Source organism: Stenella coeruleoalba, assembly GCF_951394435.1.
Source record: "Stenella coeruleoalba genome assembly, chromosome: 11".
NCBI classification, from domain to species: Eukaryota; Metazoa; Chordata; class Mammalia; order Artiodactyla; family Delphinidae; genus Stenella; species Stenella coeruleoalba.
Window position 1 is genome coordinate 84,334,498 of NC_137157.1, and position 13,930 is coordinate 84,348,427.

At 45.4% G+C, this 13,930-nt stretch overlaps 1 protein-coding gene across 2 annotated transcripts in view; it reads left to right on the forward strand.

The window, feature by feature from the left end:
- The first annotated feature begins 1,366 nt into the window (after positions 1-1,366).
- ST8SIA1 (ST8 alpha-N-acetyl-neuraminide alpha-2,8-sialyltransferase 1) overlaps positions 1,367-13,930 on the forward strand; it is a 150,666-nt gene continuing 138,102 nt past the window's right edge. For both annotated transcript variants that reach the window (XM_079936964.1, XM_079936965.1), the window contains exon 1: positions 1,367-2,074. In XM_079936964.1, coding sequence (XP_079793090.1) covers positions 1,839-2,074 — 236 coding nt within the window. In that variant the 5' untranslated portion in view covers positions 1,367-1,838. The remainder of the gene's footprint in view (positions 2,075-13,930) is intronic.

Below are 13,930 nucleotides of genomic sequence, written 5' to 3' on the forward strand. Positions count from 1 at the left end.
TCACCCAAGTAGGAGGGATTCCAGGGGCATGCTTGCAGGCCGGAGGGCAGTGGGCCGTTCTCCTAAGAGGGAGGAATGAGACTTTGGTGGTCTTTTTCGGTAAATAACTTTCCATCAACTTCTCAAGTCCCATCTCTCAGTGGAGAAAGATGCACCAGGCCACATAAAACTCAGTGTAGGTCCGAGGGAGCTGCAGCTTGGTCGGCTGAGCAATTGAAGTTATGGCCCTAAATTTTGGTTTCGTGATGATGAAGGCGACCTGGTTAGTAGGCTGCTGGATTTCTTTGTCCCTGCACACATCATGCTTGACGAGACGCTTAAGCAAATAGACTAGGCAACCGCTAGGAGGTAGCCGAGCTATTCGCCGGCCGCCGGGGTAGCAGAAATGGCTAACTGTGTGTCCCTGGGCTCGGCCGGTCCAGGCGGGTGGCGCTTTTCCAAGGTCGGGGTTGCGATAAGCTGGTCGGTGGAGAGAGAAGGACGTCGAAGAACAAGCGGCCCTTGCATCTAAAAGGCAGAGGAGGCGACAGCGCCTCCAAGGCATTGTCACGTCCCGAGGTCTGTTTGCTGGGCCACCAGCTGCCTGCACATCTGGATGCAGCAGCGCCTTTCCCTGCAGGGCGGAGGCGAGGCGGAGGACCCCGGTGTGCACGCACCTCCTCGTGCGCGCGCGTGCGGGCCCGCGAGCGTGTGTACCCGTGTGTGTCTGCGTGTGTGCCCGCGAGCGCGCGCGCGCACGTGTGTCGCTGGAGCCGCGGCTCCGGGACCGGGGAATGGGGGTGGGGGCCCAGGAAGGAATCAATCTCCGCCGGCCTCCTCGCGCCTCACTGCGGGTTAATAACCAACCAGTTAGAGAGAGCCGAGGGTGACGGCGGCAGGGTGACAGCCCCGGCGCGCCGGCTGCGTGTCGGAGGGTCAGGCTTTCAGCCAGTCTCGGCCACACTCAGGGATTTGTGTATACACATTTTAGGGGAGGGTTATTATCATTATTGTATTGTTTGCCTCTGTCTCCGGGGGACCAGGGCGGGAGAGAGGGGCACGCTCTCCAGCCGAGCGTCGCGCATCTGAACGGGTCGAAGGAGGCAATTTCGCGGGTGGGGGAGGGAGGGGAGACCTTGATTTCCACCAATCCCCGGGCGTTTGTCTGCGAAGTCCCGGGCGCCGCGGAAGGCTGCGGCGCGTCGCTGAATTAACTGATGAAAGCGAGTTCTTTTCTTCTCCGGGAGGGGTGGGAAGCAGGGGTCCTGGCGGGGGAGGCGGAGAAGCCCGGGGCGGGCTAGCGGTCCCGGGCCGCCGTGGAAATTTCCAAGGACTTGGCGCGGCGCGGGGAGCGCGTCTGGCGGGGGGGGGGGGGGGGCTGCCTGGCAGCGCAGTAGCGCGGGAGGCGGGGAGAGGCGGCGAAGGGCGCAGGAGCATCGCTCAGAAGGGGGCGCCGCGGACCAGATGTCTGCGAGGGAGCTGAGACTCTCCCCGGCCCCACGCCGAGGGCGACGGTAACGCTGCAGAACCGGCGGGAGCGACTCGCCGCCGCCGCTCCCCGCGCTCTCGGAGACCCCGGCGCCCGCCTTCAGGGGGAGCGACCATGGCTGTAGCTTGTGACTTGCTCCCGGGGCACTTCCCCTAGAAAGAAATCCTCGAAAAAGTTGCATTGGAAAAAATCCTTGCGCCGACCTTTGAAGCTGTGGGCGCCGAAGGAGCGTGCGTGCGAGTGCGAGCACGAAAGCGAAAGGTGTGTGTGCATGGGGGGCCGGCGGTGGGGGGATCCTCCGCTGCCCCTGCGCCTAGCCTAGTGCTGAGGCTCCGGCCCTCGACCGCCACCCTGGGCCCCGGGGGCTGCGATGAGCCCCTGCGGGCGGGCCCGGCGACACACGTCCAGAGGGGCCATGGCCGTCTTGGCGTGGAAGTTCCCGCGGACCCGGCTGCCCGTGGGAGCCAGTGCCCTCTGCGTCGTGGTCCTCTGTTGGCTCTACATCTTTCCCGTCTACCGACTGCCCAACGAGAAGGAGATTGTGCAGGGGGTGCTGCAACAAGGCACGGCGTGGAGGAGGAACCAGACGGCGGCCAGAGTCTTCAGGTACTCCTGCTCTCGCGGCTCCACCCAGCTCTCGTGTCCTTTCTTCCCGGGACGCCGAGGACAGGGTCACCGGCGAGGACCGCCTTGCAGAGGCCCTTTCATCCCGTCCTTCTTGCCCTATTCCCTTTCTTTGTCGTTCCCAACCTGGAGACATTAGTCAGGGGCCTTTCCCCAGCCCTTACCCCGGGAGATGTGCAGACACCTGCTTTGGCCGTGGAAAGTCTGTACGCATTTCTTCCCAAGCCTGAGTTGTATTCAACGATTTGCCGATAACCGGTGGGAAGAAGAATCTAGGCTAACTTTGTCCCTTGAACTTAATGAGAATTTATCTCGGGCTCTGCAGACAGTCGAAGCTGTAGAGAACTAGAAGCAGGTACCAGGCGTCTTCCTGGGGTTTGGTGCATGGTTGGTAACATAAGTCACTAATGAGGGAGTCATGGGCAGTGAAAACATGGACATCCAGCCTGGCTGCCGCTGCTCTGTGCAGTATGCCCATAACAAACGCAAGGCACTTACTGATGCCCTCCTAAAGAGCCGGGGACTGAGTGATTTTTACTGGAGTTTCACCGACTTTCTAATAACAGACATTAATATCCCCATCTTACCAACCACAAACTGAATCTTCAGAGAAGTTACTTCCCCAAGGTCATGTACCTTTGCAGGGTCGGAGCTGGGATTTTGGTCACATAAAGCTCTAAAGCTCCCAGCTCTTTTGCTGGGCTTACAGTGGATGCCTTCTGGAGGCTGGGAGATGTACTTTAGGTGGGGACTTGAAATCAGAAAACAAACAATAAAACCAAAACCAGGTTGGAAATCAACCTCTGAGCATCACTCAGAGGTTGTAGTTTCCCTTCTTTTCTGGGAATTTCAGTTTAAGGGTCTAAAGATGAGTTCTTGGCAGGGGTTGTGCGGTGAGATTGGAGGTGAGGCAAAGCTGCTTCCGCTTCTTCTCTGCCTTCCTGATCGTGCGGAAGGGGCGCCCTGGTGCTTCTCCCGCTGTCAGGAGCCCCTTTCACCTTCAGTCCCTTCAGCTGAAGATGCTGCGGTTGGCGCTTCCTGTGATGGTTGTGGTCTGGAGGTGCAGAGGGGGTACGGAGTGCTTTCCTTTGCTCTGCATAGGATCTTTCCAAGCCGTATATGGCCAAGTGAGAGCCAACTTCACTACTGTTAGTTACAAATGTTCAGAAATATCTGTAAATTAAAAAAACAAACTTTTAAAACATATGGTTTCCTTCCCTTTCTCAGGCCTGCTCTTGGAAAGGTCAAAGAGATAATAGCCAAACCTTGCAGGGAAAGGCAGCTGAATTCGCCTTTAAACTGCGAGGGAAGACGTTCCTTCTGTCTCTCTGTTTAGAATTCTGCTATCATTAAGTTTAAAAATAACCCCACTCCACTTAAAAGTATATAAGAGCTAATTTTCTCTTACCTTCATGGTATTGATTGTTCTACTCAAAAGGCATAGCGTGCAGCCATTCTTTTCTCTAGAGACAGAAGGTACTTTCATTTCAAGTAATGTAAGGAAATGAGTTAAGAGCTTCCCATTGGTTTGCAATGAAAGAGTACATTTTTTTTTTTTTATAGGAGGAGCAATAATGAAGCTCTTTTAGAGAATAGATTTCTTTTGGAGGACATAATTGAGTGGAAAACGCTTCACATTCTGAGAAGCCCAGGCTGGTTGTTTCTGAGACACACTTGCCTCTTGTTGTCTATAGCCTGGGGGTAATCTTCAGTGTGCTTGGCTGGCATTTGGTCTAGTCTCTCCGTGCAGAGAAATACTTATGAAAATCCCCAAACTGCCTAAACACATACCCCTCAAAGTCAGTGTCCGTAAGACTGTGTGAGTGGCACCATTGCGCATGGAAAAGAGTTTGGGCTTTGGAGGAGAATCCTGAATTTTTAGACTGACCGCGCCATGACTACGGAACAGCAGAGGATCTTTGGCAAGTTACTCTATCTCTTTGAGTCTGAGTTTCCTTACGTATAGATAGAGATAATAGCATCTACCTTGTAGGGTTGGTGCAAAGTTTAAATAAAAAAACTGATGCCAAGTGTCTGGCACATATAACTAGTCAGTGGTGTCATTCTAATTGTTAGACAGTGTAAATGATAAGTTAATATATGTTACAACTTTAATAAGGACATTTGACCAGGCCATAGGAATTTGGAATGTTTCACTTGCCAGGTTTGCAGTGAATCATTAGTGGTTCAAATTTGCCCGTCCGCACGCCTCCCCACTGAAGCTAATGAACAGGGACGAGGATTTTAAAAGATAGTCAAAGTATCATGGTTTGTTGAGGATTTTAAAAGATAGTCAAAGTATCATGGTTTGTTAAGTCAAAAATTTTTTTTTACTCTGCATGCTTAATTGTTTTTTAACATCTAGATTGTTAGTATGTGGGTAACAGAGTATGATTGTTAGCTATTAGGTCAGCCAGAGGCCTTTATTGTGTTAAGGAGACACAACTTTGGCAAACAGGTATTTGTGTTTGCCAGTCTGAAATATCTTCTTCACAAATACAAACACACATACATAAATGTACAATGTGCACTTACGTGTGGGGATGTATACACACTTATCCATAAACCACGGAATGATGTATGTATATGTATAAATATATGTATATTCATACATACATACATACAAATAATTGCAGCCAGTCAGTCAACCCATATTTAATGAGTGACTACAATGTACCAGGTATGAGTTAGGCCCTGGGGGATAGCAGTAAACAGGATGCATGGATTGCTTCCCCTGAGACAGCTTACCTTCTCCTAGGGCGCGACTGATAAAAACCTATGAGTAAGGAAATGTGATGGTTTAAAGTCTTGTAAAATCCTGTGAGGACAAAAGAAAGTGTTTCACTAGGTTTATAAGCATCAGAATTTCAGATTCCGTTTTGCCGTCAGTGCTTCCTTTTACTTTTGTGATTTTCTTCTTCTCCAACCTTAGAACTGAAGTGCTGACTTCTCAGAGGGGAATTTTGACAGATTGCTTGGGGTGGGGGGGGCAGCAAGAAAGTAACAAAGTTGCAAGGGTTTTGCTAAATAGGAAGTTTCCCTATCACCCACATAGTCTAAGAAAGATAAAGAAGTCAATTCACCCTATCATAGAAACTTAAAATTATTATAAAACTCTTGCTGCTTCTGATTGAGTAATCAAGTAGTACAAGGAAATGCCAAACCAAAGTGGCATTTGTCTCTTCCGTCAGGTCCTTCCCCATTTTGGTTGTTCCTCAGAAATAAACTCCTGTTCACAGTTTATGTGCAAGGCACCTGACATGGTAGCAACAACAAAACCAACAAATTATTAGGCTCTTGTTATGTGCATGGCACTATGCTAAGTGTTTTAAATGTACTGTCTGATTTAATTCTTCTAAGAACGTAGTATGGGTACCTTGTTATCCGCGTTTACAAAGATGACTATGCCCTGGTCCCTGTGACAAGTGTATATGTATGTAATCAACTAACCACCTGGCAATAGGGTCGTTAAATAGAGGCAGCACAACAGAGTGAAAAACTTAGGAATTGGAGACCTGTCAGTACATGGTTGGAGTTCCCTTTCTAGTTGTGTGACCATTGGCAAGTTCGACTCTCAGAGCTTCACCTTCCCCATTTGTAAAATGGGGTTTGTTATCATTTTTTACAGGTTTATAGTGAAAATCATATGGTAGCGTACAGATAGCATTTAAAAGGGTGCTTGCTTCGTACCTCTGTTTAATATGTGGCCCTTACACAATTGAACCACAAACAGAGGGCTGGGGAGATTCATAGAACGTGGCACTTGATTCTGGGGAAGGAGGGAAGTTGGAGAGGAGGTGGCATTTGTACTCAGCCTTGAAGGATGGTAAGATGGGGGAGTAGTGAGAGGGGAGTGCAAAGGATGTTCTAGGCAGACAGGACAGCAACAGCCAAGACAGGGAGGTGGGCAAGGGTCTGGTGTGCTTCCTGTGGGAAAGTTCTTAAGTTGCCCACAGCGAGCACAGCAGTAAGCAGACTGGGAGGCAGGGGGGAGCCAGGTCACAAGCTCTGAATGGGCTTAAGATGCAGCTCATGAGAAATGAACAGACGTCAAGTATCCAAGGGCACTGGCCATGTGTCGACATCAGCAGAGGTGGTACATCACTGTTCCTGGTGGATCTGGAGAAAGGGGATAACACCGGAGTGCTGTGAGCATCCTGTCTGTTCACTGGCTGGGGGCCATCAGTCTAAGTAGTCCTGTTTCTCTTTCCCTTTCTAAATTCTGAACGAAAAACACTCCTCTAAGCAGTTCTAGTTTTATGTAGCTTCCTTTCTGTCCCTATTTTAAATCTGTGGTTACCAGAAGCTTCGGGTGTTTCCACAGCTGCCCTGGTGGCTGCAGAAGGGCGCTGGGTGCGGGGGGGAGGGGGAGCGGTGCAGCCATCTGTGTATATGGGATGTAAGTTTTATGTTTGTTAAGTGGGGAATTTGTGGAATTCACTGTAAAAGTAGTTTAGGAAAAAGCTGGTTTAATGTGGCGCTTACGAAAATAAGCTACCATTATGCTGCAGATTTACACATGTGAAAAAACTCCACCAGCAATAATACAGTAAAAAAAGTAAGTCATTAACATTGCTTGGACTCATGACATGTACAAGGTCCAGTTCTTAGTGCTTGTATTAGTTACGTTTGTTCCCATAGCTATTTTATAATGTAGATATTTGTATGTTCTTTGTCTTACAGTTGAGGAAATGGAGGTTCAGAGAGAACCACTAACAAAGTGATTGGGTTGAGTTTCCACCCACAGCTGTTAGACTCGAAGCCTTACGCTCATTCCCTGACCATCTCGGGGAAATGAGGCATTGCTGATGTCTCTTATGATCTGGCCATGATTACTTTTCCACCATCATCTTTCATCAGTGTTCCTCCTTATGCTTTAGTCGTATTGGTAAAAGTTACCTGAAATAAGTTACCTGAAAATAGTCCCTGAAATAAGCCAGGCTGTGTTGGCTCTGCTTGCGCCATTCCCTCTGCCCGAATGCTTTTCCTTCAAGGCCACAGGGCCCGCCCTTCACGGGGTCAATCCTTGCTCATCTCTCCACAGTGCAGTTGCAGTGGTAAAGAACAAAGGTTCCAAAGTTAGCTGTCCTCAAACCCTACTACCACTATTTGTTGTGTTCTGGAGAAAATCAGACTTCATATCCTCGTATGTAAAATGTGGCTTCTTCTAGGAGTGTTGTGAGCATTAGAATAGGTAATACGTTGAAAATGCTGAGAACCGTTTCTGGCACATAGAGTCGGCCCTCCGAATCTGTGGTTTCCGCATCCGCGGATTCAACTAGCCTAGGATGGAAATTCGAGATCCGCAGCTGGTTGACTCCTCGGAGGCAGAACCCACGGATATGGAGGGCATCCTATACTAGCCATTTTATATAAGGGACTTGAGCATCCGGGAATTTTGGTGTCTGTGCGGGGTGGGAGGGTGGGGAGATGGGGTGGAGTCCTGCAACCATTCCCTCACGGACACCGAGGGCCAAGTGTAATTAGTGCTTAATCCGCATTAGCTTTCCTCAAGGCAGCTTTCCTTCCTTCCTCCCCAGGATGTGTTAGAATCTCCTCCTTCAGGGAAAAAAAAAAAAAAAAAGCCTTGTGCATATTATTTCATTTTTTCATTGATCCAAAATATCTACTACTGTATCTACCACTATTATCGTAAAAGGGGCTGGAACCATAACAGTGAACTTAACAAAACCCTTACTTTCTTGCAATTTATAGGCTAACGAGGGGAGACATAATAAACAGGTAAATATAGAAATAGCTGGTAATGACAGGTGCATTTCTCAAGCTGTGTTAAAAGTACCGGTTTACTTGTCTGCCTTTCATGCCGACTCATTCATATTTGCATCCCCGGAGCTGAGCTGTGGTTCCTGGCACACTCATTTTTGTTGAGTTACTGCGTGACTGCACGTTTTAGAATGGAGTGGGACCAGTTAGCTAGTCAGCCAGCAAGGATTTATCGAGGTCCAGCACTCTGCTTGGCTGTTTGGGGACCGAAGGAGTAAATGGCATCCTCTCCAAGAGTTCCTACTCTAGGACAGAGTTTCCTCACCTCAGCACCACTGACATCTTGGGCTGGATAATTCTTTGTTGTGGAGGGTTGTCCTGTTCATTGTAGAATATTCAGCAACACCCATGGCCTTTGTCCAGTGACCATCCACAGAATGAAACAACCATATATGTCCCCAGATATAGCTCCCAGGGGGCAAAGTAGCTGCTGGTTGAGAATCACTGCTTTAGAGAAACAAAATCAGTCCAATTGACAGGATTTAAAACACCCAGAAAATATCATGCCATTAACAGCTACATTTGGAAACGACAAACTGTAAATGCTTTGATGACTGGAAGAGGAGTGAATGAATTGACTTTGATAGATGGCCAGGTCTTGGTTCTAGGGAAGGGTAGGGAGAGGGGATGCATTTGGAGAGATTTATGATAAGTTTCTATTGAAAGCTTGTGTGTGAGCTGATCAGTGCCCCCCCTTAGACCTTGGCAAGAGAAGCCCATGCTTTGTGTCCTGTGTTTTAGGGGGGAGCTCACTTTGCTCCTCCTCTGGTCTCACCCCTTGTCAATCAGGCAAGGCTCAATGGGGCCTTTGTAGACCCTGGACTTCCCAGCCCAGATGACTCAAGCCCACTCCGTAGCCTGCCTGCCTTTATGTAGTGTTCCCCCAATTCCTCCTCCTGGGGGTGGCTTGTCCCACTGCTGTGTGCACTCCTAGGCCCAAGGGTTGGCCAAGGAACAGCTCTTTGCGAGAATGGGAGGCAGTGAGAGGAGATTGGGTGTGGGATTGGGTGGATTTCACGTGTACACATGGGGAGGGGTGGCTCTTTCTGCGTTGCCATGTTCTAGTACCAAACTTGCTGGAGTTGGAGAAGCCTCAGTTTGAATCAGGCATTCCAGATTGTTATACAGGTCTGTTTGTCCAGGGAGAAGGATAGGAGGAGAGAACATATATTTTATCTGTTTGTTAATTTGCACTTTTGTCTTCTGCCTTGCCAGTAGGGATTTTTTTTTTTTTTTTTACCATGTGGGAGCCTATTTGTCTTTGTTTTGTAAAGGAGTGTTAAGGCAGCTGGTTGGATCAACTGAATAATTATATATGTTAGTGTAGAGTATGGCCACTTTGTCTTTTGACAAAGTTCTGTTAGGAAGCCAGAGCTGTTATATCAAACTAAAAACATGCTGAATCAGGAGACCCAAGCTCCCCACTGTGGGGATAGGTACCTCCCTCAGCGTCCAGCGTCCACTTTGGGGAGGTGAAACCCATGGTCGTATTGATTGAAGACTCGGTTTTAATACGCTCATACAAAAGAAGTGGAGTCTAGGATTTGTTACTTACAGATCCCAGAAGCAAGGGGGAACAGTGAGTTTGGGGAGGGGCAGCCCTCCGTCCCAGGCCAGGAGCTCAAGAGTGGGAGACAGAAAGTAAGGTAACAAACACCTATTACTTATAAGGTGGTTGGGGCAGAGGTCTGGAACTTTTTGTTGGCTTAACTCTAAGTTGTTATTTTAAAAGGTGCCTGGGGAAAAGCAAAGAGGGAACTTAGGGCGGGCGTCCTGAATGCGAGTCCTCAGCAAAATGTCCGGACTCTGGGTGTGAGCAGGGTTATCATACTGTAAAATGCCTAGGCAGCAACTCAGGAAAGCAAGCTTTTTTCTCAAAGCTTGTTTTTTCTCATCGTAGTTGTGAATCATTTCGGAAGTGATGCTGACTGTGTATCTTAATGCAGTCCCTTATGATGAAGTTGATAGATTTCTAGTCAAATACTTTCTAGCTTTTCATTCTATTTTGGCTCTTTTGGGAGCTCTGTGACCTTGGGCAAGCTGCTTAACCTCTCTGTTCCTTTGTTTTGTCATCTGAAACATGGTATAATATGCCAACTCACTTCCTAGGTTTATGATGATGATTAAGGGAGATGATTAGTGTGCAAGCCATCGTCATTCTCAGGCTGGATTGGTGAGATGACAAGATGATTGTTCCCACCTAGGAAGAGCCTGGACTTCAGGGCCCCATAGAATCAGGTGTTAATACGGGTTCTGTCATTTATTAACTTCGTGACCTTGAAAAATTTACCTGGCTTTTCTGAGCCTTAGCTATGGGTGGCATTTCTTACCTTGGGAGAATTAGGTGCTGAATAATTGCTAATTATTAAGCCATAATGATGAGAAAAGCTGCTTCCTGGGACACATCCTATGCCTATTATTGTACTTTTAGTAATGGAATGTATGACAATGAAATGTGACCTTATGACACACTTCTTCCTCCACAGTGTTAGTACTAAGGATGCTGTAAAATGGCCAGCAGAATTTTAAGGAAGAGAGCAGACCCCAGTCATAAATCACCCATTCATTCATTCATTCATTCAATCATTCATTTACCTACATTTAGTAAATGCCTCTTGTGTGCCAGTTAGGTGCTGGGATACAGTGATGAAAGTTAGACATGGTTCATGATTTTATAGAATTTATTGTCGAGTCTAGTGTGATTAGTTGAGTCAATAAGAAACTGAGTTCTGTGTTCCAAGGGTGAGAGTTTGTTTTAGATAATCATGCTGAGTTTCGAAGCAACCGATTTTCCCCCTTTCTGTTGGACCGTCTCCTAGCAATGGCACTGCATGAGAGGGAAGCTGCCAAAGCCATAAGAGTTGTGCCACTCCTTTAATTAGGTGCCAGAAGGAAGCTGAAATGAATTCAGAGTTCCACGGTCTCCATTATTCAGGGCTTGAGTAACAGACCAAAAACCAGAGATTTATTTCCAAGTGAGTGTGATGAGAAAGGGCTTGTTTTGAACAAAGTGCTTGTTTCGATTATTGATAAAACAAATATGTACATGATTTTATGTCCCTCACGCTTATTTAAAAAATATATAGTGTTTATTATTTGTCTGATTTTGGAAGTAATAGATACCTATTATAGGAAAATTTTAAATGTAGGAAAAAGGAGAAAAAAAATATCACTCATAATTCCGCTCCTCAGAAGTGCTCATTGTAACTGTTTCTTTTTGTGTATTTGTTTGCATGTGTATTATTACTAAATTTTATGTATTTTGTGTATTTAGTTTTATATCCTTTTTAATCATTCAACATTATAGCTTTAACATTTTCTCATATAATTCATTTTTAACTTACAAGCTTGTGATAAAATAGATTTATGATTTTCATTTTGGAAAAAAAATTATTTACCATGAGTTTCTTTTTTAAAAAAAAATGTTACCCCATTGGAACAAATTGCTTTCTTCAAAAGGATCCTTAAAAAGGATATTGAAAAGATATGTTGGCCAAAAGGTTCATTCGTTTTTTCCCATAAGATGGCTCTAGTAGCACTTAGTTGCCTTTAACCTCATTCAAAGCAATTTTATTAGACTGTATATGACAGCTGTCATATCAGCATGCATTTTAAAAAAGACTTATAAAAACCGGTGAATTTTTGTGTAGCCATTTTAATATTGAAAATGGAAGAAAAAAAGCAACACTTTCGGCATATTATGCTTCATTATTTCAAGAAAGGTAAAAATCCAACCGAAACGCAAAAAAAGATTTGTGCCATGCATGGAGAAGGTGCTGTGACTGATTGAACGTGTCTTAAGTGGTTTGCGGGGTTTCGTGCTGGAGATTTCTCACGGGACGATGCTCCACGATCGGGTGCACCAGTTGAAGTTGATAGTGATCAAATCGAGACATTAATTGAGAACCGTCAACGTTATACCACATGGGAGATAGCTGGCATACTCAGAATACCCAGATCAAGAGCTGAAAATCATTTGCACCAGCTTGGTTATGTTCATTGCTTTGATGTTTGGGTTCCACATAAGTTAAGCAGAAGAAACCTTTTTGACCATATTTCTGCCTGCGATCCTCTACTTAAATGCAATGAAATTATTCCGTTTTTAAAACATATTGTGACGGGCGATGAAAAATGGATACTGTACAATAATCTGAAAGGGAAGAGATCGTGGGGCAAGCGATATGAACCACCACCAACCACACCTAAGGCCGGTCTTCATCCAAAGAAGGTGGTGATGTGTATATGGTAGGATTGGAATGGAGTCCTCTATCATGAGCTGCTTCCGGAAAACCAAATGATTCATTCCAACAAGTACTGCTTCCAATTAGACCAACTGAAAGCAGCACTCCATGAAAAGCGTCCAGAATTAGTCAACAGAAAACGCATAATCTTCCATCAGGATAATGCAAGACTGCATGTTTCTTTGATGACCAGGCAAAAACTGTTACAGCTTGGCTGGAAAGTTCTGATTCACCCACTGTATTCACCAGACATTGCACCTTCGGATTTCCATTTATTTCAGTCTTTACAAAATTCCCTTAATGGAACAAAGTTCAATTCCCTGGAAGATTGTAAAAGGCACCTGGAACAGTTCTTTGCTCAAAAAGATAAAAAGTTTTGGGAAGATGGAATTATGAAGTTGCCTAAAAAATGGCAGAAGGTAGTGGAACAAAAGGGTGAATACGTTGTTCAAAGAAGTTCTTGGTGAAAATGAAAAAATGTGTCTTTTATTTTTACTTAAAAACCGAAGGCACTTTTTGGCCAACCCAATATTTGGCAAATACTGAATAAGAGAAATCAAAGAGCTTCTTTAAAGAGTTCTTTTCTCAAAGTTGGCATTTAATATAAGACCAATACTGTTTTCATTTGTAAAAGTGACTGACATTTATTCACCCAGAGAGAAACATTGCTAATATTTTGGTATATATTCTTCCAGACCATTCAACGCCTCCGTGTTTGTATATAATGAATTTGACAGTATGTCGTGAATATTTTTGTAGTAACAATATATGTAGATCTACATCATCGCTTTTTTTTTTAACATCTTTATTGGAGTATAATTGCTTTACAATGGTGTGTTAGTTTCTGCTTTATAACAAAGTGAATCAGTTATACATATACATATATCCCCGTATCTCTTCCCTCTTGCGGCTCCCTCCCTCCCACCCTCCCTATCCCAGCCCTCTAGGTGGTCACCAAGCACGGAGCTGATCTCCCTGTGCTATGCGGCTGCTTCCCACTAGCTATCTACCTTACGTTTGGTAGTGTATATATGTCCATGCCTCTCTCTCGCTTTGACACAGCTTATCCTTCCCCCTCCCCATATCCTCAAGTCCATTCTCTAGTAGGTCTGTGTCTTTATTCCTGTTTTACTCCTAGGTTCTTCATGACATTTTTTTTTTCTTAAATTCCATATATATGTGTTAGCACACGGTATTTGTCTTTCTCTTTCTGACTTACTTCACTCTGTATGACAGACTTTAGGTCTATCCACCTCACTACAAATAGCTCAATTTTGTTTCTTTTTATGGCTGAGTAATATTCCATTGTATATATGTGCCACATCTTCTTTATCTATTCATCTGTTGATGGACACTTAGGTTGCTTCCATGTCCTGGCTATTGTAAACAGAGCTGCAATGAACATTGTGGTACATGACTCTTTTTGAATTATGGTTTTCTCAGGGTATATTCCCAGTAGTGGGATTGCTGGGTTGTTTGGTAGTTCTATTTTTAGTTTTTTAAGGAACCTCCATGCTGTTCTCCATAGTGGCTGTATCAAGTTACATTCCCACCAACAGTGCAAGAGGGTTCCCTTTTCTCCACACCCTCTCCAGCATTTATTGTTTGTAGGTTTTTTGATGATGGCCATTCTGACTGGTATGAGGTGATATCTCATTGTAGTTTTGACCTGCATTTCTCTAATGATTAGTGATGTTGAGCATCCTTTCATGTGTTGTTGGCAATCTGTATATCTTCTTTGGAGAAATGTCTATTTAGGTCATCTGCCCATTTTGGGATTGGGTTGTTTGTTTTTTTGATATTGAGCTGCATG